The following is a 27,206-nucleotide window of genomic DNA, read 5'->3' as shown; positions in this document are numbered from 1 at the left end:
GTTAAATCTCAGTTATATGACCTAAGTAAATTAATTAACAGAAATACTACAAGTGCTATTTACAACTACATCAAGTTCTTCATTTTCTGCTTCCAGATTCCATTTACAGGAAAGAGAATGGACAGAAAAGACTACATGATGCTATTTACCTGTCCTAAGTGAATGACTTTCAGTAAAAGATTGATAGAGCTTTCATAAAAATTTAAAATAATAAATGAGATTAAGAGCAGTTTGTGATCCTGCATGAGACCACAGATGACAAAGAAGAATATTCCCACTAAACTTATGTATTTTACCATGCACTGTCAGGGAGGCAGTAGTCATCTTGTCTCCGCACACACATGTGTAATCTCCCGCATCTTGTTCCTCCAGGCTATGGATTGTCAGCTCAGCAATGGTATCCTTTAGTCTCATTTTGTACTTCTCACTAGGCTTGAGGACCTTTAGCCCTTTCCTCCACTCCACTGGAGTGGATTTAGTTAGCTCACACTGTAGAACAGCTGTCTTGTTTTCTGTGGCTTCTATATTGACAAGTTCTTTTTTGAACAGTGTAGGCAAAGCTATGGGATGCAATATAAACAGAAAGGATGTCAAAACCATTAACCAGACCTTGATGAACTTAGCATTCAGTCCTGCAGCCAGTCCTTCGCTATTAAACGAAAACAAATCATATAGTCTTGAAAACTGCATCTGTTAGAAAACTATTGCAGGATCTCATAGAAATAACTGGCACCATGACCTGCTTCTAATGTTGACTTAAGCAGCATGCTCATTAATTCCCAGCTGGTTCCACTAGTCCTCTCTACCTATTTTAGTCTGAAATCATCTATCTTCAACATTAATGGCTTGACTTTTGATTGGAAGTTATTGCCCCAGTTAACAGCACTGCCAGCTCAAGATCTCTACCTGGAGATCTCTTCCTTTCCTGACATCATAATTTATCTTCCTGGGTCAGAGAAAAAATAAGTAATATAGCTCCAGGTGAACCTTTAAGCCACAATTTCCAATGACAAAACTCTCATATCAGGAACACAAGACAGTTATTTTTTAGCAGCAGCATTAACCAAGTTGTCTGGTGGTGTGCCACTAAAGCAAAAAGGGAGCAACTTGCACAGGGAAGAAAGTGTCAGCTCAAAGGAGGGGAGGAACAGCTGGAAGAAAGAACCTCCAGCTGGGAGAAAGAAGAGGAAGTAAAAACATGCAGAAAATCTGTGCGTTTTGCCTCCACAGTGTTTTCCCTGCTCTTAGAAGCAGCTTATCTTTGACATATATCTCAAATCAAAACTACCCTTTCATCTACTAGAACTGGTTCTTCTGGAGGGGTAACTAAAGCTCATTGCTACTCACAGAGACTGGAACAAAATCTGTTTCACTACTCCCTAAATGAGGACCTTAGGAATAACGATTTCGGGTGTTGTTTGGATTTTTGGTGGGGTTTTTTAACTACCATTTCCCAACAGAATATATCACAGTCCTGCAGAAGACAACAGTCATTCATTCCTGAATGGAAAATCCTCTCACTAAGTGAGCTCCGCATTTTTAAATAACTTTCCTTCAAGTCAAGGACCAAAAGCCACTGATGCTAGTGAGACATAAGGATAATCTTGTTGCTGGAAGTATTCTCACTCTTGGCCTTAGATACAGGTGCCTTTTTCACTCTTAAAAAGTGAACACTAAGATAAGAAATTCTCACAACTCTTCTTTACTTTGCTTATAAAGCCATCAATTTCAAATTAATAGACAGATGGGATGAAACTAACAGAAATGGGATGGAACACAGACAGCAAACCAAGAAAACACTGCAGAATCAAAACAAGTGGAAAAGAAACTTCTCAGAGAAAAGGGATCTCCTTGAGATACTGCTATTATAATTGAGAATGTTTTTTTTACCATGGACTGTCAAGACAGCTGAGGTCTTCTGATCTCCGCACACACAGGTATATTCTCCTGTATCTTCTACCTCCAGATCTCGGATCAACAGCTCTGCAGCAGTATCTTCTTGTCTCATCCTATACTTATCACTTGGTTTGAGTGTTTTGTCCCCCTTTTTCCACTCCACTGGAACACCGACCTTGCTTAGCTCACAGTGCAGAGTGGCTGTTGCACCATCTGTGGCTTCTCTGTTCTTCAATCCTTCTTTGAAAAATGCAGGCAAAGCTGAAGGACAGCAATATGAGCTGTGAGATGTAATGCTCCGAAAAGGTAAAATTAAACATCGATGTCTAATTTTCCATGTCCTTCTTTTCTTGAACTGATTTACCAGTACAAGAACATAGACACTCAGTAGTCTCAATGAATTAGTATGAGCAAAGAAACGTCATAAACAGGGAAGCATTCAATGCTTGCAGTAATCTGTAGAGGTGTTTTACATGTACTCAGAGGCACAAATCAATACAAATAGAAGTAGAAAACCCAATTTCTTTTCCTATGAAATTTCAAGCAAAAAGAACAAATACTAATTTGAAATGTCTGGGGGGAAAAAAAATTGGTTTTCTTATACGACTTTTTAAACCAGAATGGGAGGGCATTTGCTATGTTTTCACATGCTTAAGCAAACAGAAATACATTGTACATTTAAAAAATGAAACACTGGAGTTTCATTCTAAATGCCAGTTTGAAATGAAATTGTTCATTTCAACACAAACAAGGATTTTCACCTGAGCTGACATATCCTTTCAAACATGTCAGTCACAGTAAAAATCAAAGATCTCCCAAAGAATAGTCACCCCTTAGAAGGCTTGGGCTTCCTTTACACAGGACAACAACTGAATGCAATGACAACTGGGCCATAGGTATAAAGCACCTTGTTGTCCCAGGAATGGGGTATGGGAATAAGATTCCAGGGAATAACCTACCTTTCAGAATTTTACTAAACTTTAAAATCCCTAAGTCATAATCCCTTTGAGGCAACCCATTTTAATGGGCTTGAGCATAATGGGAAGTCTAATAAAGGAAATTACAAGGCAAAATCAAAACGATGGACCCTAATAAAAACAACAGCAGCAACCCTGGTTGCCTATACTCTGAGCTTGTACACTGATACCTCTCTTGTACTACACACCCCACCTGCACTGACACCAATGTGAGCACTTCGTTGGTGTCAGTAAGTGGTGGATAAGGGTCTGATAGAAGGAAGGAGATGGTAGTGTAACCAGGTATCTGTCCAAATGAACAGAGAAAACAGGATAGTTAACTTCAGGATGTGTCTTATTTTGTGTTTTACCATGTACTGTTAAAAGTGCCATTGTCTGCTGGTCTCCGCACACACAGGAATAATTTCCAGCATCCGTTGCATCTAGATTTTGAATTATAAGCTCAGCAACACCACCTTCACGTTTCATTTTGTATTTGTCACTTGATTTGAGGGTCTTGAGTCCCTTCCTCCACTCCACATTAGCAGCAGCCTTGTTCAGCTCACAGTGCAGAGTGGCGGTTTTACCTTCTGTGGCTTCTTCATCAGTCAGTTCTTTGGTGAAAAGAGCAGGCAGGACTGCAGAGTAAATGTAATACAGACATGGTATCAAAGCTGAGAAAGCCTGACCTATGATCTACTCACTCTCATCTCCTTGAAGCTGCATGTCACTGAAGCCACAAGACCTTCATACACCAGAATTTTGTTCAAATGTCTAATATTTCAAATGAGATCTCACTGATTTTTGGCCTTCCCAATTTAAAACTTGCTTTAAAAGCAAGTCTGTCTATCTTCAAACTTCGTTGACAAGCCATCTATCCTGTACTTTATACACCATAAAATCAAAGGGGAAAAATTAGAGGCTGCATTTCAATATGAGACACAGGTTTCCCTTGTTTCCTTTGAGGAACGAAGCAGTTCTGCAGAAGTGCCTGATGCATGGCACTGTCTGGATTTTTTGTAAATAGAGCTCCTTGAAAAAGAGCAGTAACTAATGTGCTATCAGCCTTCTACAGAGATAAATTATATGGTTCGGAAGAGGAAGGCCAAAATTGGTTTAAAAGGGCTAGGAATAGCAAGAGCATAAAAGGCTAAAATAGTCCTTGTGCAGCATCTTACATTGACAAAACCTGTAACTCTTAGGAGCTACAAGTGTAACAGTGTAAGTTACAAAAAATAAATTTAATTCCCACTTTTGGGTCAATCCCTATGGGAAAACTTTCTGACAAGTAGCTACACAGAACTAGAGAGATTGTGTTGAGTTAGGGACCTGTACTCTGCTTATCATTTGAACATAGCACCTAGGAAGACAAATAGCACATCAAGAGGGCATCAGGTGAAAGGAGAGAAAGAGAAGGAAAACGGGATATAAAAAATTAATCAGCAGGATGAAGGATAGAAAGTGTACAGGGACCAGATGAAGCAGGAGAGAAAGAGGAAGAGAGGAAAGAGAACTATACAGGTTTACTTGGAGCATGGGTGAAGAATTTCTTTTTACCATTAACTGCCAAAGCAGCTGTAGTCTGTTGATCTCCGCACACACAGCTGTAATCACCAGCATCTGCCAAATCCAAATCCCGGATCATCAGCTCCACAAAGGGACCATCCTGCTCTATTTTGTATTTTTCACTTGGTTTGAGGACCATATTCCCCTTTCTCCACTCAACCACAGCTGATTTGCTCAGTTTACAGTGCAAAGTGACTGTCTCCCCCTCTGTAGCTTCCTTGTTCAATATTTCTTCTTGGAAGAGGATAGGCAAGGCTAAAGGATGTAATACCAACAGAGAAGGAATCAGCACTATAGTGAAATGAACTGGATTTTGTTGTGAGTTACTGAGCTGTATTATACACATTTAATCAAAAATGCACTACTGCTAGGTGGATACAGTTGAAAGGGGTTAAAACCTCATAGAGTAGAGAGAAATAAATTAGATAAAACAATATACAATATAGCTGTGCTGTCTCAAAGCAAAAAAAAAAAAGCACGAAGGAATATTCTCTAATAGAGTGGCTCTTTCATACCACATGGCCGAGAGCATGAAACCTCTAAGAAATCACGCTAACCAAGTTTTGGATGATCAACAAATACTGCCAAATATGCTAAGTTTCAGGCTTAATGAGAAACATGGGTAGAATGGTTACCATTTACTCTCAAAGCAGCTGTTGTCTTCTGGTCTCCACAAATGCAGGTATAGTTCCCAGCATCTGTCAAGTCTAGGTCTTGGATAACCAGCTCAACAAAACGCCCTTCCCGTCTCATTTTGTATTTGCTATCCGGCGTCAGCACCTTCCCATCTTTCCTCCACTCTACTGAGCTCACTGCCTGGCTCAGCTCGCACTGCAGTGTGGCTGTCCCGCTCTCGGTGGCTTCCTCATTCTTCAGCTCTTTCTTGAAACGGACTGGCAGGGCTGAGAGATGCAGAATGAAGAGGGGTTGCAACCCAAGGCCCTGCCCAGATCTCTGGTCAGAGGCTGAATCGTGATTTATCGTACAACTACCTAAGCCTTATTGAACACCCTTATCCTTAATCACATCCTGCCTTTCTTTTCCTGTAGATGACTAAAAAATTATCTAGTAAATTGTTCTGTAGGAATCAAAGCATGCATGATCTTGATTGGGATCATGCATACAAATGACAAACTCATCCTCATTATTAAAGGTCATGAACCCTCGCTAACAAAAAATCCCAAGGAATCTTATGTTTCCCTACTAGTTCAGGAACACATACGTGCATGTTAGCACCCTTCACTTGAGGAAAGGTAAGAAGACAATGAAACATACACACGTTCAGTAGCAGGCATAATGAAAGCTGATTGTGGATGGGAATTGGGGAAAGAAGTGAGATGGCAACATGAAAAAGTAGAAAGATGAAAAAAGTAGAAGCAGGACATGAATGACATGATGCTGTGAGGGAACATACAGCGAGGAGGAGAATATGAGGGAATGTACAGAGAGGAGGAGAGAAGAGATGGACAGAAACTTTCCAGAGTTTCACAGGTTATTTCTGACTTTTTACCATTCACTGACAAAGCTGCTGTGGTTTTTTGGTTCCCCACTACACATGTATAGTCTCCAGCATCCTTTAGGTCCAGATCGTGGATCAGCAGCTCAGCCACTGTGCCCTCCTGCCTCATCTTGTACTTGTTACTTGGCCGGAGAAGAGTGTGCCCCTTTCTCCACTCCACAGGAGTCTCTCTGCTCAGCTGACATTGCAGGGTGGCTGTTCCACCTTCCACAGCTTCTACGTTCTTCAGCTCTTCTTTAACAAGCACAGAGACAGCTGAGGAATGAAGCATTCTCATTTTACTTCAGGAGCATCATTACCAACTGGTGACCTTATATGAGACCTAAAGCAGAAACAAATTCTCTTGGCACAGCTAATAAGCTCTGACCTACCTGCTTTTCCAGGACTCTGCTTGCACTTACAATAGCACACCATGAGTTTGGGGGGGAAATAAAAACAAAACAATGATTTTCCAATAATTAGAATATCAAAGTAATTACCCTTCTGCTACCGAAATCCTGCTGGTCACAGAGGAAGGCACAGAAATGAATTGCATATTCTTTAACAAAACATGTAACTGAAGCCCTTCTTTTACCTCCTGGCTTAGAGCTCACCCAAACACCTCTATCCAGAGCAGAAAGAAAACCGGTTACTTCAGAAGCAAGGAAAGATATTTTGTTATCAGGTATATTTGTTTGCTATGTTTTAGCATGAAGTTATCATCCTAGAAAACATAAAAGACCGAGCCAGAGCTGCTTTTTTGTTTATACTGATCCCTTTTCTCTGAATGTTCAGTATAAGTGTGCAGGAGCTAGCAGGACCATGGCAAGAACAATAACAAATGGTCACAAGCAGGCGTCTTATTCCTACCATGGACTTTGACTTGGGCTGTGGTCTGCTGGTCTCCCGTGTCACAGGTGTATCTTCCCGCATCTTCTGGCTCTGCATTATGAATCACCAGCTCTGCCACCGTCCCCTTCTGCTTCATTTCATATTTGGCACTTGCCTGGAGCGTGGCTTCTCCCTTCTTCCACACCACAGTGGCATCAGCTTTTGTGAGTTCACAGCGTAAGGAGACAGATTTCCCTGCTTCCATTTCTGTGTTTTCCAAGGCTTGTTTGAAAAGGACAGGCACAGCTAGAAAACCAAAAGAACCAAAGATTAGAACATGCCCTCTTGACCTTCTGTATAGCAAATGGCCCATTACAACTGTTACTTCTTAAAACCAGCCTTTTTCCATATGAGCTGAGGCAGCCCTAGACCCTCCCTTAGCATCAAAGTGCATTTCAAGTATGTGGCATCAAAGTTATTCTGCTTGGGAGCAGGAAGAAATCTCTCCCCCAGTTGTTATCAGCTCACTGTAGATTCTTGGGAATATGTTGGAGGTTTCTCTCATCTCTAATAAGGACCCCTTCATAGTCTTCTGGGCATCCTCACCTAACAAAGGTCAGGTCAGATGGGACTTTGAACAACCTGGTCTAGTGGTAGGTGTCTCTGCCCATGGCAGGGGGGTTGGAATTGGAAGAGCTTTAAGGTCACTTCTAACCCAAACCATTTGATGATGATGATGCAGCTGCAGGGCTCCAAGATAACATTCATGCCCTGTATCTCTCCTGCTTTCTGCTGTAGCACATACACCTTTTGCTATACTATTATAGGAACTGTATTTGTTTAAGGCCATTGGGAAGTGTAGATGGCATCTGAGAGCCTTTTAAAAGTATGTTTTGGGTAATTCAAGAGCCTAAAAATTCATCAGTTCACCACCTGCAATTTGCCAGTGACTGGACTTATGTTTTCATCTTCTTGTGCTCCAGTGCTCCTGGTCTCCATGTCTGACTCCAGTCTTAATCACAGCCATGCAAAATAGCTGATAGGTCAGGAATTATGGAATGTAAGATACAGAAAGTGAACCCTCTGCACTCACTTATTTCTTGCTTTGTGGAAAACTACATATTTAAAATCCCAGGCATGTAATGTGAGATTACATGAATTATATATATACAAGTATTTACAAGTATGCAGTGTTACCTGTGAATGGTACATATCACTTTGTAGATGACATTGCCACAAAATAACACAGAGAATGGCTATGTGACTTTTTTTAAATAGAAGATCTATTAACCAATGAGTTAAAAAAGTGTGGCAATGTATGTAACTCTGCCTACCATTTACTTTCACCCGAGCAGTGGTCTTCTGTTCCCCAGTGCTGCAGGTATAGTCTCCAGAATCTATCGATTTGACGTCTCGAATAATGAGCTCCGCCACAGTACCATGCTGCTTAAATTCATACTTCTCACTGGCATAGAGAATGGTGTCTCCTTTCATCCATTTCACTGGGGTATCAGGTTTGCTGAGCTCACAGGTCAGCTTGACTTGTTTTCCTTCTTTAGCTTCTTCATTTTGGAGCTCTTGCTTGAAACGAACTGGTGTTTCTGAAAAAGAAGGTTGCAAATGTTTAAGGAAACACACAAGGTCAGAAATAATTTTTCTGTTTTTATTTCAGGCTTTGTTACTAAGCTAGAAAACCACAGGAATGGAAAATCACTAGCAAAGAGTAAGCAGATTCTGACATCTGTCTGCCAGCACTCTAAATCAGTAAAACAGGATTTGAGACTATATGCTTGTTTTCATTTTAACCACTATCTGTACTATTGAAGACTTTGCTACTACTACTGTTGTATTAACATTATTATTAACATTATTAACATTAGTGGCAGGTGCTGCACTGCTATTAACTACACAAGCAGTGCATTGCAGTGTTGCAGGTGTGTGGTCAGAGCTAGAACACGGGCACAAAAAATGTAAAACTTCTCCGAGCATAACTCACACTAGATATAAGGAGGATGCTCTTTACTGTGAGGGTGGTGAGGCACTGGAATGAGTTGCCCAAGGAAGTTGTGAATGCTCCATCCCTGGCAGTGTTCAAGGCCAGGCTGGAGAGAGCTTTGGGCAACATGGTCTACTGTGAGGTGTCCCTGCCCATGGCAAGGGGTTGGAATGGGATGATCTTAAGGTCTTTTCCAACCCAAACCATTCTATGATTCTGTAACACAGAGGACATGGGAATGAGCAAAGCATTCTCTGTCATGACTAGCAGTATTCTCATTGTAAAAAACACACAACGTAGTTTTATTCAACATGAATACAAACTTAAAACCAGCACAAAGCAAACATAGAGAGGAAAGCACAGCTGCACAAGAAAGTGTCCCTGCTAAGATTCCTATGCAGGCTCTGTCACAGCCTGCATTCAGGCTTTAAGGTGAGCTACTGTAGGAAAGGAACTTATTGGGGAAAAAACTCAGTTGAAGTTTTTTTCCCTCAGATCATGACCCCACTCAGTTTCTTCCTGGCTTCTGCTGTCATACAAATATGCAAGTCAGCTACTGATTCATTATGTTGTGTCCTGTGGCTATTGAAAAACTGCAGCCTATTCTCTGTTACTTCTAGTTTGGGACACTCAGTGTCACATGGCTACTGACTTTGTTTTTTTGTTCTATTTTTGCATCTTCCTGTTCTGATGTGACCCTAGTATATACAGGAAGCTACTCAGTGTAATTTATGACTCGACATCTGCTGGTGATTTGAATATGTGTGTTTAAATCCTACATCCATTCACACCCTTCACAGAGAAAGGAAAAAATGGACTGCTATGTGACATTATGAATGTGGGTTTTTTCTAACAGAAAATTGTTCTTGGCCATGTGTGATATCCAGCTCCTACTGAAGGCAACACAGATCTTCCTTTTGTGTGTAACATGTATTTAGAAAACACCCTAGTGCTACAGAAAGACATGGCAAATTGGGACCATTAACCATCACCTCTTCTTCATTACATCATCAAGGTCTTCCCTTCCCTTGCACAGCAGATCTCAGCCTTAAGTTGGCTTCTTTGTGCTCTGGATAAACAGCATGAGCAGCTTGCCTTCCTTCTTCATGTTCTGAAGTTCAGGTTAGCTCTTCCAACAACCCAAATGCTTTATGTTCACACTGACTAATCAAAGAGCAGCTTTGGATCTGCCTTTCCCAAGTACATTATACCAGCTGCATGCAGGATACCCACTGGCCAGGCTAAACGTAGCCTGTGACATTAATAACCTCCCTGTACCTGCTTCAACCTGCCCATATGAACAAGTGATTTACTCACAGAAACCCAAGCTTCTCCTTAACCTGAAGGCTAGGCAGTGACTCAAGACAAGCAGGAATGATTGTAAGATGCATAGTAGATGATCCCTGTTCTGACACAGCTCAGACCCAATGCTTACCTAACCTGCTCATCCAACTTGTTCAGGGAACTCTCGCTTCATTTCAGACAACAACCCTTTAGATAGCACCTCCTGCGTGATGACACTCTTTGGGTGCATTACTCTTGATGAATTTGGCTGCCTAAACCAATTACCCAGACAACTGTGGGTATGTGAGCTCCATCCTTTTAGAAAGCCATCAGTGGAGACAGCTTCAGAAGACGATTCATCCTTCCTCTGGACTACCTCTGATGCTGGGTGGATCTCCTACTGAACAGTGCTTGGAGCAACCTGGTCTAGTGGAAGGTGTCCCTGCCCATTGCAGGGGTTTGGAGCTAGATCATCTCTAAGGTCCCTTCCAACTCAAACCACTCATGATTCAATGATTCATTCCATGATTCTTTAGAGAGCTTAGACACTTACACTTCACAGAGTTAAAACCAGGTAAGATCAAGAATTTTCCTGTTTCATATTCTGTCACCTATCTGGGTGCTGTTCCAGACAACTTGTCCTGCACTGTCATGCAAAGTCATGAGGGTTTTTTTCAGTGTAGCTTCACATTTTTATAATTTCAATTTTTTACTCTGACCTCAGTATTAGATGACAAGTTAGGACCCAAACCATCACTCCAAATGCTCTTACCCTTGACAGTAATAACAGCGCTACTTTTAGCTGCTCCAGCCTCACACTCATATCTGCCACTGTCTCTTTCTTCTGCCCTGTGAATGACAAGCTTGGCTTCAAATCCCGACCGACTGATGTTATACTTGGAAGAATTCCTAAGGCTCTTCCCATCTTTGCACCACTTTACAGGGCTGTCTGATTTGGAGGTTTCACAGTGAAGGATCACATCCTCTCCCTCAGTGACTTCAGTATCAACCAGCTCCTTTGTGAAGATGCAGGGCTTCTCTAGAATCACATAAAAGCCATCTGAGATGTTTCAGAAGAGGTGTGAATTTTCAGATCAGAAGTAATCTGCGAGATTTACATTCAAGATTACTTGTATCAAAACTACAGATCAAGATTAACAACAAATGATTTGATGTTCACGACTATAAAGTCCTCAAGAAGGCACTAGTCAACATAAAGTGTTGCTTAGTAAATACCCAATGCCATCTGAGAGAAACCAACAAGACAATATTCCTGTTGAAGAACATAAATAAAACTTCTCTCACATTTCACTAAATAGGAGCAAGGTGAAGTCATGATGTTCCTAAGCCCTTTTCATTGTGAGCTGATTAGTTTGAACACTAACTGAACATGGAAAAGTTAATTCTGCATGAAGTGTTGAAATATAGGTTTCTCAATGCCAGTCATCTAAATCAGGTCTCATCTCAACGGTACTCTCTTAAAACAAGGCAGATAGCTCAGACTGGTCATGTAGGGTATAAGAGGACAGATGCCTTCAGAGACCAGATATTCACTTCCAAAATAGTCTATTAAGACAGAGAAGATTAACAGTTCTCTGGAAGTGCTTGCCTTCTACACAGCTTATAGAAGTAGCCTAAGCTAGATACCAATAGCCAAATTGGCCAAGGTAGATCTTATCCCCCCTGGCTCAATGCTTTTAAATTCACAAAAGTCCAATCAATCAAGAGACCAAACCCTGATTTTGGTACTAGTTGTAGCTCCATTATATAAGTAATGCTATTCTTGAGCATATACAGTATACATATAATATGACTAAATCTGTAGATTTTTTTGTTCTATTTTTCACCTACCCACCTTAACCCGTGCCTATGTATACCCATTCTTTTCTCTCCTGCATTTTTTATGTTGGAATTACCTTTAACAACCAAACTGGCAGAAGTTTTCTTATCACCAGCTTCAAATGTAATGACCCCCGAGTCCTTCAGTGAGAGTTTTTTCAATGTTAGCAAGTGATATCCACCAGGCTGAGACTGGATGTCATTAAGTTCATTGGTATGGAGAGGGGTTTTATCCAAAAACCACTGCACTTTGCTATAGTCTACAGGAGAGATTCTGCATTTGAACATGGCAGATTCTCCTTCTAACACAGTGACATCTTCCAGGTCTTCTGTTATTAGCACTTTCTGGCCTGAAAGGAACATAGATATATCAATTACTGCATTCTTCAGTTTCTAGCATGAAAATCGACATGGAAAACTCCAAGATTTCCCATACAAGTATTTCAAGAAAGAAATACATTCATGATACAGAAGACTGAAACACAATTCCTATGTTATTGAACACAAAAACCATTCACATGAAGACAATTTATACAGGACACACACCAAAACAGGATGAAGACAACTTCAAAGCACCAGAACACACAGCAGAACAACTAGCCAACACAATACAAATCTAGTGTTACAGAGTTTCTCCTAATGAAACTACCTATAAATACTGAAAGGATGCTGAAATGACAGCATTACTGGGCTCTAAACATCACCAAGCATCCCTTCCATGACAACCCCTCTGTTTTTCTAGAGCAAACATAGCTTGCTTCCTATGGGATAGGAGCACCCAGCTGCACCTTCTTTGAGCTTAGTCCAACAATAAATACAGTGGGAAATGGAGAGAACGTCTGATTGCAGCTTTAGTAAAAAGAAGCAAAACAACAGCCCCAAAAACCTGCCTGTATAGATAGAGATGTACACTTAATTATTAATAAATAAATAACTTAATCATTAATAAATAAATAAAACAAAGCTATCACTGTATACAAAGATAAATCTGATGTTGCTCCTACTTACAGAACTGGTACAGAGGGGTTTGGTTTTTTTTTTATCTTGAGTTTTGCTTCATACAGGCATTTTTTCCACTCAGAAAAGCTGGTATTAGAAACCTTACAGAGAATTCAGGTAAATCAGATCCTGAGGCCATGATGGGAATTAAGCACACTTCTTTGTTTCACAAGGCTGTTCTATCAGATAACCAGAGGTGGAAGAGCCTGCCTTTACCCCCTAAGTTTTTAGTAACCAACTATAACAATGAATAAGTGGACACCACCACAGCATCTCCATGTGACTATTCTTGACTTGTTCCTACTATTCTCTTCACTGTTTCATCAATTTCAGGTCCATGGTTTCTCCCAGTTGGGGCTCCAGTGAGGGAACTGTGAGGAACAATATCAACCAAACCTCATTCCCTTCCCTTAAACACTGCCCTGCTGTTTACAGGGGCCACCACAGCTCATTTGCCACCCATAGCTTCAATTAAAAGCTGTTGGGTTGTACTTTTCAGCTAGAGATTTTGTTGTACCCTTCATCTCTAAGGTGCAAAGGGACATCAAGCACTTAAAGATCCCTGGACCACACATTTACCCATCCCATCATAAAAACTACTAACAGAAAGAAGCATCAAGGGACATGGAGAAAAGCCTAGAGGCAGAATAACTTTTCCTTCATCTAATAGTAGGCACTCTTATATCTATCACATCTTCACACAGGAACACCAGCCTCTCCTTGCATCAGCATTTTGGGCTTTAAATCATACCGAAAGTACTTTGTGTGTAATTGCTTCAAACTGACAAATTGCTCTGCATGTTCCTATGTTTTTGTCCTCATGTTCTGTGTAGTATACATACATCATGAATGAAACAGAGTCAGAAATCAGTGGATTTGTTACCCATATGCTGAGAAATAGATCTGTCTACACATATGATGTTTTCTGCTGGAGGAACGGGATGTACAAAACACATTCCTCTCATGCATACCTTGCACGACTAGCTTGGCCCTGGACTGGGCATCACCAATGTCGCAGGTGTAAGTGTCACTGTCACTTTTCTCCAAGTTTTTTATGGTCAGCTGCAGGACTTGTCCTTTCTGTGTGATCTCGTATTTCCTGCCAGCCCTGAGTTCAGCCATGCCTTTCCGCCAGACCACAAAGGATGCAGATTTCTCACTCTGACACGTAAAGACTGCGGTTCCACTTTCATCAGCTTTCAGATCTGAAAGCTCTTTGACAAAATAATTGGGTTTTTCTGGAAGAAGAGAGAGAGAGCGCACATAAGATTCTTCAGTAACTACAAGGTGTTTTTTCAGAGTGGTTTTTTTTTAAAGGTTTTTAATCTATGATGTTTTAGAAAACTAAAACTTGTTCTTCTATCTCCCTAAACAGGATCATTTCCCACAGGTTTTAGATATTTACTCCAGTTTTTGTACCAGTCCTATGCAAGCTTCAACTGACCTTGCACTGTGATCCTTGCTTTCGTTTTAGAGACCTCTGTCTCACAAGTGTACTCCCCACTGTCCTTGACTGTGGAGTCATGGATGATCAGAATGGCCCGTGTTCCCTCTTGGTGCAAGTCATATTTCTGGCTTTTTCGGATTGCTTTGCCATCCTTGTACCACCTGATGTTCACATCAGGTTTTGACAATTCACAACTCAGGCTGATGTCCTGCCCTGCTGCTGCTGTTTTATCCTCCAGCTGCTTTGTAACCTCAGTGGGTTTTTCTGAAAGGAAGAAAGGGGGGGAAAAAAACAAATAAAAAAATTAATAAAAACCACCACCTTTGAATAAAAATCATACTCACTATAGGGCTGGGTTTTTGCAATTCAAATATCCAGCAAGTTTTCACATCCCCAATGAGTGATCCATTTTGTGTTAGGAAAGGGAGGGGGAAAACAGTCTTGCTCTTTAGTAGATATTAATTGCAGTTGTGAGGTCCCAGTGCATATTATGATTGATTACAGGAACTGAAGACTTGTTCTGATGTCATTCATTTCAGGGATGACATTTCATCATCACTGAATTTACTATAGGTATGCAGTTATGGTAGGATCTATCTCACTGAATACAGACATCTACACTACAGAGAGCAGAGGCACTCAGCCCAGGGCTGCTATACATCCAGAAGTGCAGGTAACAGAGCTCAAGGAACAATTTATTTTGTCCTAAACAGGTTTAACTGTGGATGATGAACTATGTCTGAAAACTACCTATTTCTTCTCTCCACTAATTACCTGGGGAGCCTTGCGTTATTGTGTCTGGTGCACACAGTCTGGGTGGTAATTGTCTGTACAATTACACTACCCAGTGTATTCTGCCATTCTCAAATATCTATAAAAGGTTTCAGCCTTGCACTTGTTTTTAAGGAAAAAAAAAAATCTCAGTGCTTCAAGGTTCACAGGAAAGGCTGCTGTTCAATTTAATCATAACAAGAGTTTTCCTTTAAACTTTACTGACACCTTATGAAAAGATATCCAAGAATCAAACCCCAGAATCTTTCTGATCTCATTACCTTTCACGACCAGAGAAGCCTTGGAGGTTAGACCACGGGCAGTAAAAATTACTTCCCCAGCATCATCAAGCGTCACACTTTTGATATTTAGCATGTATTTTCGACCCATGTTAGAGGCTTTAAATCGCCCCCCACTTTCCACTTTTTTCCCATTCAGTGTCCAGTTGAAGTCATCAATGCTTTCATGGGACAGAACACATTCAAAAGTGCAATCTTCTCCCTCCTGGATTTCAGTGCTCTTCAGCCGTTTGGTGATGCCAATGTTCAGTTCTGGAAAACAAAATGTAGGTTAATACAAGGAGAAAGACTTCTATGATTGACATGAATAGTAATATCAACATTTTAACTCATCACACTGGTTTATATACTGGATTGGCAGGACATCATTGCATTCCTTACAGATGTATTTGACATGGGAAGGATTTCTCAGACATTGTTCACTCAGTCACCACAAAGCTATAGGGAAGGGGACACGTGAATCTCTTGGCTTTGCTCTGAAGGCCTGCATAAAGAAGAGCTCACTCAGTGGAGAAACTCGAGATTCACTGAGCTAGAAGGGAGAAAAGCTGTCAGAGAGGAAACCTTTGGGATGTTGTGTGAGGTTTTTTCCATGCTGATAGAAGAAATGGGATGTTTGTTAGCTTGTTACCACCGTACCCCCTTTGTATTCAAATCTGACAAATTCAAAATTTGTCTCATTATCAGTATAAATTTGAAAGTCGTGAACAACTCTCTGTCCTTCAAGCAGCCACAAGGATTAGAGGACAGGCTGAACTGATGGGTTCTTCAATAGACAATGTTATTCTACTTTTGTGTTCCCACAACAGTGGCTTTAAGCCACTGTTCTAAGCTAATAGCTTAAAATGTGAAACACAAGCTACTCAGGGTTTGTTTTGTTTTGGGATTTCTTTTTTTGTTGATCGTTTGTTTGAAATTTTGTTTGTTTGCTTGGTTGGTTTAGAAATTATTCGCTCTTCTGGGAGGATTTCTGCACCTTAGGAAGGTTCAGGAAGGAAACAGTACATTCTTGAGAAGTGACTGTCGCTGAAACACCATACATACTTCCATCAAAGAGTAACAGGGATTATTTAGACACCACTGTGTTACGTGAAGCTAATGGAGGAATAGGTGTGAAACCAAGTGCCCAAGCCCACTCGTATTTGCAGCATCCCTTGACTGGTCATTATCTACAATACTTACCCTGAACGCTGACCTTTGACTTGGCAACATCAGTGCCAATATCACAGGTGTATAAACCTGCATCTGTCTTTCCAAGGTCATGGATAAGGAGGCTCAGGGTCTTCCCAGACTGTATCTGCTCATACTTGTTATCAGACGTGAGATTCACACCATCCTTTTTCCAAACAGGTTTGACCTTCTCTTTAGAGACTTCACATTCCAGTTTAATCATACCTCGCTCCTCACCAAAAACATCGTCCAATGACTTCATGAAGACAGCAGGCTTCTCTGAAGGTTAATGGGCAAAACAGAATAACCAGGATACTTAAATCAAGACATTTTCAGTTGATACTAAATATTTAAAAAGAGCTTAAGTAAACCTTTGGCAATGCTGCTGGTACCGATGAAGAACTTAAAACAGTCTCACACCTCATGACTGGCACAAGTTTTAGGGAAATTAGAATTTGTTTACGGGAGGATGCAAGAAAGGAAAGAGGCAGCCCATATTGCGTATCATGAGTTGTGATATTCAATGCTGTAATCATGGTCTCTCTTTTGGATGTGCACCTGTGAGATTGCAATAACTCTTTTTTTTCACTGTGCTGGGCATCTGTCTGGGACATGAGATCCCGCCACAGGGAATGGCGATTGGAGGTGGCATGTATGGCCTTGCAAAGGCCAGAAGGACAGCTTTTAAGAAATAGCTACTCAACAAGATAAACTACATTTAAGGAAGTCTTTGTCTGCATCGTGAAAGAGCAGATGTTCTCTGGGAACACCTCTTCTCCTTGCAGCAGTCTGCATGTGGAAAGGGGTCAGGTAGTTAGAGGAAATATGTGCGAAGGAAAGTAATTGCAATGTAGGTCTTTTAAAGCCAGAGAGATGGCACTGTCTTTTTCACAATGAAGGAATTATGCAGTAGGAACAGCAGTAAAAAGATATGCTGCACTCCTTGCTCTCATGACCATTTTTCCTCTTGCCTCTTCTTTGACTTATTGGTTCCCATTGTCTAAAATACATTTGACATGGAAGATATTTATAAAGGGAATTTTTGACCAGATATGAAAAAAAAAGAAGAGGAAATCCTTCAGACTCTCTGAATGGACAGAGTAAAAGAGTTAAATTATTCAGATACCCTGGGAAGAAGAAATTAGGCATGATCAGGAGGAAAAATGCAATGGAAATGAGACAGATGATTCTCCAAGCACCTTCAGGTGTGTCAACCAGAATGCTCAGCTTGGTGTTATCTGCAAACTTGTTGAGAGTGCGGAGGAACATGTGAAACCACAGCTACTCAGTTATGTGACAGATGAAGGACAGCAGCAAACTGCCTTGTCTTTGCTGCTCGAGTCCAGCTCCAGAATTGATTACTCTTAGAGGTAAACTGAAGCTCAGGTTCCTGCAGTCAAAAACCTTTAGAACAATATTTTATAGACTATGCACTATTGAAGAGACAAACAAGCAAAGGAAATTGCTCTTGAGGCTATCCTGATAAGTAAAAGGATTATAAACATTTATGGAAATTGTTGGCAGAATACCAAAACAATCTTCCTTAGAAAAATCATCAGCTATGGTAGAAACTTACACTGGAAGAAAGCCCCTATACACCTACTGCTTGGCCGCAGAGAGGTGAAGCTTATGAGCAGGTTTGCTGCATGGATATGGTAAATAATACGTCCTTTACCTCTCTTATTCACATTCAGGAGGAGTGTAATCACAACCCACCTATCACCTTCAGACGCACACTCTCTGTCACTTTGTCTGACTTCATTGTCACTGTGCCAGCATCCTCAGGCTTGACCTGCTTCATTGTCAGCATGTAGCAATTGCCAATGTTCCTGATGTCATTGAAATTGTTGGTGTAGAGGAGGGTGTCATTGAGGAACCATTCCACATCCTCGTCATCATGGGAAAGCTCGCAGGAGAAGACCGCGGAGCTCTCTTCTTCAATTTCCACGTCCTGCAGGTGTTTCCGTACTTGTACATTGCGGGCTGTAGAAAACCAAGGTGCAGCATCACCACTGTTACCATAAATCAGTATTGTTACCAGAAACAGATTTCATAGTGTTTAGAGTTTATTAGATTATTCACTCATCCCTGTGTGCTAGCCACTGCACACACACAAACACATTATAACTAAATCGTCCCCAACTCACTTCCAGGGAAACTGTGACACAGAGGATGCAATGAAGAGAATGGTTTGGGCTACAAAGAGTAAGAGATTGAGCAGCTCATTGAGGTTTAGGGAACAACATGAATTAAATTCTTTTCTTTCTCAGTCTTTGGCCAGAGGTTTTTCTTTACAGCTATTCTGCTCCTGCAATGCTGTTCCTCAAGGACTTGCTAACTCAGAGGAGGGTTTAAGAGTATTAAATAATTTTGCCATTTGGATGAACCTCTGCAATACCAAATTGTTACCAAAAGCTGCTCACTGGACTTCCAGAAATGATTCTGTGGCTCACTTCCAACTCTTGCTGAAAGTGACACAGTGAACATCTTTTCTTACAGTTTTACCAGCGGTGAAGAATTGGCTAAAAATAGTTCCATACCCAGATGAGGTAGAATATCACTATGAACGACAAGCATATAGCAGCTATAATACTGACACAGTGGTCAGGAAATGAAAACCATAACCAAGAGCACCAGAATCAGAAGCCTGTAACAGTTTAATGTAAGGGACATTTTTAAATGGAAGTACCAGAGTTCTAGTTCCTTCGATAAAATGAAAAATAACATGCTTTGACAAAAACGCATGAATTTCTGCCTTACCCAGAAGGTGCGCTTCTGCCTGCATTTCCTACGTCATGACAAGCGCTGTAGTATCAGCACAGTGCATAATATAATCAGTTCTCTTGTGATACTGCATATACATAAAATTAGCAGAATGTAACTGTGGGAATCTACCTCTACTCAATAAGAGAAACCCAGAGTGAAATACTGAACTATACAGAAATGCAACGGGCAAGCTCCCACTGCTGCAAGCCACTCCTACCTTCAACAGTGAGTGTGGCTTCAGTCTCTGCACTTCCAGCCCTGCACTTGTACACACCAGCATCTTCAGGCTTCACCTTCAAAATCTTGAGCTCTGCTGAATAGTCCTCCCGCTTGATTTTGTACTTCTCAGAAGGCTCGATGAGCTCATGGCCCTTGAACCATTTCACAACCTTTGGAGAAGGCCTGAAGTCACAAGACAGGATGACTGAATGGCGTTCCAGAGCTGTCTTGTCCTCCATCTTCCTGGTGATCTGGATGTGGTAATCTGCAAAGCAGGGTTGGCAAAGAAGAAAGGATCAATCTGAAGAGAAGTTTCTAATCTGTTTCTAATCATGCCAATGAATTTCATATATGTCATCCACAACTGCTTTGTGAACCGTTCAGATTGTAATGCAAGTTTCTCTTAGGGAGCTGATGTGATTTGAAGTTAAAATGGCATGGTGATCCACAGGAAATACTGGTTTCTATAAGACAATGTTGTATATTAACTACCAAATGCATGGTCCAGTTCTGTTCAGTGCTTACTGAATTGTTCTCTTATTGAAGCTTTTATTCAGGTAAGGGCAAATTAAAAACAAAACAAGGACTTCAGGACGTGATTGGAGATTTTTACTATGGTGACAGTGAAAGATAAAATGCCCTGAAGCTTTGTCCCAGATCAAGTCAATGACAAAGTGGATTAAGTAAATGAGCTATCAAACTTGTCTAGTTCAGAAATAAACTCCCCTGGCAAATTTCATTTACTTTGTCCTCTTTGGTAAAGTCAAGAAGAAAAAAATAAACCAAAAATTAATTCTAGCTCAATAGATTTGAATACCAGACATACCAAAGTCATTTAATGACATCCCTTCCTAAAACATTGCTTCATTGAGTGCATCCAACATTGCCCCCAACAATTTGTAATTAGGAAATAAGCAGATCTTCCAGGTACACAGCCTGGAAGACACCACTCAGCAGACCCTCCACATTGGACGGTAGGTATGAAAAGCTATTTTGCAGGGACTATAGGAAGGAGCATCTTTCATAATCTAAATCAAGCTAGGGCATATGACATTACCTCTGACAAGCAGGTTTGCTGTGGATTTTGATTTGCCAATGGAGAACTGAACGACGCCTGTCATATCGGTACTTGTTTTCAGTATTGTCAGCTTGTGGATGGTACCTCCTTGATGCATGATAATGTTTCTGCCTGCCTGTAAGACTTTTCCATGTAAATACCATTTGGGGGGCTTCACAGATGGAATGGATATCTCACATTCAAAATTGGCTTCTTCAGGCTCAGTCACATCTTCATCACACAGCTCCTTTACAATATTAATGGCTTGCTCTGGATAGAATGAGAAAGCAGGGATTTATGAGTCACAAAGGAACTCTGCCATTATCAACCCACATGCTCATGCCACCTTTTCTGCATTTGAATACTGCACTTACTAGCTTGATAGGCCTTAAAACACCCTTTTCAATATAAAATCAAATATCAGGTCAGCGACTGAGACTGTGACACTGCCTCAAGAGAATCTCCATCTACTGATTTACAGTCCTATTTCTAATGCCACCTTCTTGTCCTTTATCAAACACTTGGCACTATAAAATAGAAAACAAGATTCATCGGAATGCAGGTGTTGATCGTGAAAAAGATATTGGCGAGCTACTGCAACTTTTCTACAACAAACATTCTTCAATGCATTTCATAAACTTCTCTGGAACAGGAATTTCACCACTTTTCTTATGAAACTATATAGATATTAATTTTCCTGGACATTCCTGATTTATAATTCTGAAAGAATTCATTACCAATGGATTTCAGAATAAATCAACATTGAATCAAAATACTTTCAAAGTGTTATTGTTTTTTCAAAGTAAATGACAGGGGTTTTTTGAACTGGCCAATCCTCTTCCCAGTGCATCCTATAGAGAAAAAAAAGTTTGCTACCTTCAACAAAGAAATTAGCACTGCTTTTGTCATCAAAGGCATCACAAGTGTATACGTCCTCATCTTCATAATCTGCATTGTTGATGATGAGTTTCCGATAGACATCATCACTCACGATTTCGTATTTGTCACTAGGATGAATTTCAACGTCCTTTTTATACCATCGAACTTTGGCATTGGCACGAGACACCTGGCACTCCAGGAATCCCCGGTGCTTTTCAAGAACAATCTTATCTCGCAAAGGCTTCACAATTTTTACAGGCAGCTCTGAAAGGAGTAAAAAAAGATGGAATAAATGGTACAGTTTCCATGAAAGGTTCCAATCAAAAGCTCCGTTAGCTGTATTTCCTTTGTACTCAGTTATCTGGATGATGACAGGAAACCTCACTGTGCTAAGCACTCAACTAACACACAGCAAGTACACAAGGAAAATTTTTAGCCATATTTTACCACTTGAGTGACTGAACTGTAGAAATAATAGGTAATTTACTCAACACTACACAGCAGTGTTATGGCAAGGACTGATATTGGATTTTCTGAGCTCCTCAGTATTTCAATTCAAACATCTTCCTTCTCTCTGTCTCTACCACACTGTTTAACACCAAAACCAAAAATAATAACAAAAAATGTTGTGCTCTTTTTATACATACACCAGAAAGAGGAAATGCAGGAGAAAGTCAAGCTACAGCTTTTTGTCCCTTGAAGTTCAAACATGACTTGTAACACCTTGGGTACAAAACTGACTTCCTGATAAAATAAACTGTGTTATTTAGCAAAAGTAAATTCCCAGGCTGATATTTAACATGCAGTAAGATAGGCAGGAGTTTTTGCTTTCTCTGAAAGCTCTAAGTGTTGGTTAACCTTCTTCGCTTTAAAAGTGAGGGAAGTTTTTTGGTTTGTGAACATATAAGAGCATAAGCAGTACTAGCATGAAAGATACAATTACCTTTTACTGTAAGCTGAGCACGAGATTCTGCCTTTTCTGCTACAAATTTGATTTCTGCTGCATCTTTGACTTGGACGCACGTGTAAGTCAGTGAATAGGTCTTTCCTGAGAAGAGATGCATAACCAGACATAGTTTTACCCAAGCAAACAGCTTCGCTCTCCAAGATACTTTGCCAGGTTGAGCACCACCCATCTGGTTTCAGCATCACCACCCGCTCCATGGCAGCAAGTCCTACCATTCCCCTATGACTACACCCCTTCATCAAAGGATAACCCAGTGTCAGCCCCTCCAAGGACTGGTAGAATGTGTACCTCACCACCATCAGGACAGTACTTGAAACAGAAGGATCCCACCCACTGCCAGATGATAGAAATTCCTACCTCACTGCTGGCAGCATGGGATGGTAGGATGACACCAAACCTGCCTTATTAAAGTTACCAATAAGTCACTATCCCAGCCCATCTGCAGTCACAAAACAAAAGCAGAACTCTCTGCTGAACCTTTTTAACTCAGTTTTGGAGGTCAGACCTCACTGCTTAGTCTCCCATACCAGCACCTACTTCAACCCATCCCCATTCAAGAATGAGATCCCCCTTTTCCATCTTACCATCTTGACGCATTTTAATATTGTCAGCAGCCTTCAGCTTGTTGTCATTTTTGTACCACTGGGTTTGGACCTCATCATGTGAAATCTCGCAGACGAAAGATGCACTCTCTAATTCATTCACTTCCACATCTTCCAGTGGTTTAACAATCTTGATATCTCGAGCTGTGAAATTACAGAGACAAGTATTTATTTGGGGTTTCTCCATAACTGAGTGTGGTATGTTTACCTTCTGCATACTTGCATGAAAAAAAAAGCCACCAGGGATTGTGTTTTATTCTAGATCAATCTCCCTCCCTGAGTAGTTTCTTTCTTCAGCACAGTAAGTACATTTATTTTGCTTGAACATACAGGTAAAATTACAAGCTATAGTGGAGCTCATTGCAGAAGTGTTTTATGGATGCCAGAACTTCATACAGGCTTTAAAAGAAGTTAAACACATTAAATGAGAAAATATACCAATGAAAACTAAACAGAAGTCTACAATCTCTGCCACACATTTAACAAGGAGATACCTTTTACCCAGAGCCCCCCGAACTCAGTATAAACCTCTTTAAAGCTGCAGCTTTTCACTAATTTATGCAAGAACTACCCATATTTCCATGCTGTTTCAGCCTTTTCCATTTGAAAAGCAACCCCTTGATTAACCTCAGTTTAGCCTCAGGAGCAGAGTTCTAATGAAAACCAGCCAGCTTTCAAATAGCAACCCATCCCAATCACAACATCAGGGAGAAAAGGGGGAGTCCAACAAAGCAGTGGAAAGGACAGATGTTCATGATGATGTTGCTGAACCTAAGTGGCCACATGAGGACAGCATCTAGTAAGCAATAAAGCTGGTCTGTCTTCAGATGTCCTGCTCAAAAAAAAAAACAACTGCAGGGCACAGCAGACCTGTCCAGTATCTGGCCGTTAGCACTGGTTTCTCTCTGGTGCTTCAGAGCCTGGTGACAAAGTATGTCTGATGCTTGGCCAGTTGCACAGTGCAACACACAAAGGAAAAAACTGTCTTGAGCATAAAGAGGAGATGCAGAATTAGAAATCACAATCCTTTCCTTAGGATTTACAACATAAAAATTAGAGCAATTCCTGAAATCATACCCAAGGCTTGTCCAGTCCTTATTCAGGCAAAGTCCCCCTGTGACAATAGCAGAACCTCAACCAAACCATGTCAGCACCAGCCATTATAAACCTGCTCTGTGTCAGGTTATTCAGTGTTTGCTAACTTGACAATCTAGAAGTGCCACTCCAAAGAACAGAAATCACTTATGAAAAATGGAAAAACTAAGTTAGCACCTCTTCCAAAATGCTCCTCTAAGGACAGAGCAAGCACTGGACAGCTCTGCCAGCACTTTCTCACTAAGAAGCTCAAGCTGACCAAAATGAGTAATTGTGAGATACATAAAATGTCCACAAAGCATTTCTTGCTGAATAGTCAAAACCACGCCAGTAGATGTAATGCCCTACTTCAATGAAACATACCATGAACCTTTAGGGTAGCTGATGTCTTCTCTTCAGCTAGTTCACATACATAGGTTCCCTGATCTTCATATTCACACTTGTGAATAATAAGGCTTCTCTTAGTTCCCTGGGAAATAATCCCCACTTTTTTACTTTGCCGGACCTCCTTCCCATCCTAGAAGAGAAAAAGCCAAACCATATCACTGTCAGCTGTTCTGTGTCTGCAGTGAACAAAACAAACATTCAGATCTGTACTTAATTCACCTGTTTCATTGGACTTAACGGAATTGTGCTTACTGGGACATATGCCGAAACTTAAGTATAGTGCAAAATGTACGAACGGCTGAAGAACATGCACAACTTTTGGTTGACCTTAGACACCTGTTTGAAGGTTTAAGGCACTGTAAAGGGTCTCCAACAAGGCCCTTCAGACATTACCTTGAAGAAATGCAGACATTATCTTGAAGAAATACTGTTATCCCCATTTAAGGGAAGTATCAGCTGAGCCCAAAGGAAAGTACATGAAATGCCTAAGGTGATCCCCAAAATGACTATCAGGTGTAAAGGCAATTGAGATTTCACCTTAAACAACAGCTCCCAGTGAGGCTATAAATCCTGAGTGAGAACTGCTAGGCATGAAGCTCAAGACTCCAAGAACAGAAAACATTAACTTTTAAGCCAATAAATACATGCAGTAAATAAGTAACAGTGATGAACTGGGCAAGTAAATGAATGTAAGGACAAAAGAGTAGTGCTAAGAGCTGTTATAGTAAAGGTGGAGATTCACACCCCCTGGAAGTGAAATCAAAGGCTCCCATTCCCTTCCAGAGAAGTTAGAAATTAAAGTACCACTCTACATTAAGTGCTGTACCTTGAACCACTTAACAACCCCGTTGGGCTTGGACAGTTCACACTCAAATGTGACTTTGTCCTTCTGAGTTACACTGATGTCTACCAAAGGCTTGCTGATTCTCGCAGGCAATTCTGCAAAAGAAGAGGAAGTCCAGTTAGTGGGGAATTAGGTCTCCTGGACCATCTGGCACAGGCAATGATGGATATAGTCAGAGCCTAGATTCCATGTTTAATAATGTTTGTGAGAACAAAATCACATTGTTTTGATCACATGATCATGAGTTGTTCTGTGGACAATGATGTTACAGTAATCCCGTTGACATTAGGATACCTTGCTGATGATAGTCTACTGCTTAACATCCCTTGCAGTTACAAGGAAAGCTTTCTGGTCTCTTAGAAGCTCGCTCTCTGGGACAGAAGAAGACAGCCATGACCCACACCAACCAGGGCCTGAGATTTTCAGGTCTGTGTACCTGTCACAGTGAGCCTCCCTGATGAAAAAATGCCTTCTGCTTTGAAGGAGATGAGTCCTGCATCTTCAAGAGTCACCGAAGAAAGAGTCAGTGAATGTTTCTTCCCCAGAACACCAATATTGATATTCGACGCAGGGTTCAGCCGAACGCCATCCTTCTGCCAGGTCCCTTCCACATCCTCGTGTGACACTTCCACTTCGAAGGTGACAGTCCCTTTCTCATAGACTTCCAAGTGCTGAAGACCTTTCACCAGCTTTATCTGCCTCACTAGAAAACAAACACAGGCAGGTTGGAGATCTCACAACGATAGCTGTGGAATAGCCTGAAGACTTCCAAAACAGGTTCTTTACCTGTTTCTCATGCACGTGCCTGCCAATTAATTGGTGTCTGCTAGTTAAACAGCCACCATTGCAGAAAATAAAACTTGTCTGTGGCTATACTGCTCACATGGCTGCTATTCTTAAAATGGATGTTTTCAGCTGGGACAAACAAGTCAAGCAAACATTGCAGAAAAAGGGCAAACTGTCCCTTTTTCTATCAAGGTCCACCACACTCACTGTCTAGACCAGAAATAAGCTCTGAAATTGTACACACACACAAAGGGGACCAGAGATGCTCCTGTGCTGGGTGAGGTGGTCACCAATAACCATTAGGCAGAAACACTCCAGAATAAGATAACACTTATTATTTATACATCCCTGTGCTGTACAAGAGAGATGCTGCTGAAAATACTTTAGGTATGATTCAAGATAAAGATGATCACTAATAGAGCATAAAAGAATAAACAATATTGTGCAGTTTTTCAACTAGAACAAAAAAAGGGAGAGAGGGAAATAGTAGGAAGCAGAAAAGCTTTTGGTAAAAGGAAAAAAAGCAAAAAACACCCAAACAGAAACTAGCCCATGACATGGTGTGAAGTGTGGTGACCCCTCACAGCATCTGTTTTGAGTGAATATTATCTGTTGTTACTACAAGGCATTAATATTCCATCAGCCAGTAAAATGCATTGTTTAAAATTTTCTCACCCTTAAAATAAATTCAGTTGACAATTATAAAAAAAAAACCAACCAAACAAAAGACCTCTACAGACACATAAATTCACAATAATTCTCTATGAGCCTCCTATTTTGACCTTCCTAGTGCATGTTTAACAGAGATAATCCCCACTCAGCCAGGATCTGAATGCAAATATCAGCAGGAGTGGGCTGTGGGCTCTGTTCTGTGGTCATGGTCTAGACCCAGCTCCTGAGCTGATGACACCAGAGCCTCTCGGAGGCTCAAATATCTCCTATTGGCACCTGTCCTTACACTACATGGTGACAACAGGACGCAAACTATTTCTCCAAAGGTCCGACAAAGGTGATGTGAATATATTATGGCCTTATCAGCAAACTGGATAGAA

General features: G+C 40.9%; 1 protein-coding gene across 1 annotated transcript in view; it reads right to left on the bottom strand.

The window, feature by feature from the left end:
- The window catches only part of OBSCN (obscurin, cytoskeletal calmodulin and titin-interacting RhoGEF), a 185,689-nt gene that overhangs the window by 104,299 nt on the left and 54,184 nt on the right, over nucleotides 1-27,206 (bottom strand). Inside the window, exons 23-45 of the mRNA XM_061354784.1 lie at nucleotides 25,805-26,071; nucleotides 25,351-25,463; nucleotides 24,501-24,654; nucleotides 23,025-23,186; nucleotides 22,417-22,521; nucleotides 21,471-21,737; nucleotides 20,595-20,864; nucleotides 19,536-19,802; nucleotides 18,269-18,535; nucleotides 16,565-16,831; nucleotides 15,365-15,634; nucleotides 14,310-14,576; nucleotides 13,837-14,103; nucleotides 11,944-12,216; nucleotides 10,800-11,066; nucleotides 8,082-8,348; nucleotides 6,787-7,053; nucleotides 5,929-6,192; nucleotides 5,054-5,320; nucleotides 4,410-4,673; nucleotides 3,224-3,490; nucleotides 1,891-2,157; nucleotides 297-560 (exon numbers count right to left, since the gene is read on the bottom strand). Of these exons, the coding sequence (XP_061210768.1) occupies nucleotides 297-560; nucleotides 1,891-2,157; nucleotides 3,224-3,490; nucleotides 4,410-4,673; nucleotides 5,054-5,320; nucleotides 5,929-6,192; nucleotides 6,787-7,053; nucleotides 8,082-8,348; nucleotides 10,800-11,066; nucleotides 11,944-12,216; nucleotides 13,837-14,103; nucleotides 14,310-14,576; nucleotides 15,365-15,634; nucleotides 16,565-16,831; nucleotides 18,269-18,535; nucleotides 19,536-19,802; nucleotides 20,595-20,864; nucleotides 21,471-21,737; nucleotides 22,417-22,521; nucleotides 23,025-23,186; nucleotides 24,501-24,654; nucleotides 25,351-25,463; nucleotides 25,805-26,071 (5,610 nt within the window). The remainder of the gene's footprint in view (nucleotides 1-296; nucleotides 561-1,890; nucleotides 2,158-3,223; nucleotides 3,491-4,409; nucleotides 4,674-5,053; nucleotides 5,321-5,928; nucleotides 6,193-6,786; nucleotides 7,054-8,081; nucleotides 8,349-10,799; nucleotides 11,067-11,943; nucleotides 12,217-13,836; nucleotides 14,104-14,309; nucleotides 14,577-15,364; nucleotides 15,635-16,564; nucleotides 16,832-18,268; nucleotides 18,536-19,535; nucleotides 19,803-20,594; nucleotides 20,865-21,470; nucleotides 21,738-22,416; nucleotides 22,522-23,024; nucleotides 23,187-24,500; nucleotides 24,655-25,350; nucleotides 25,464-25,804; nucleotides 26,072-27,206) is intronic.

This window comes from Neopsephotus bourkii, unplaced genomic scaffold (genome assembly GCF_033783945.1).
Source record: "Neopsephotus bourkii isolate Nb327-2 ecotype Australia unplaced genomic scaffold, CSIRO-AGI_Nbou_v1 NB_745, whole genome shotgun sequence".
NCBI lineage: Eukaryota > Metazoa > Chordata > Aves > Psittaciformes > Psittacidae > Neopsephotus > Neopsephotus bourkii.
Note: the sequence above shows the minus strand (reverse complement) of the source record. Positions and strands in the feature narration are given on the sequence as shown.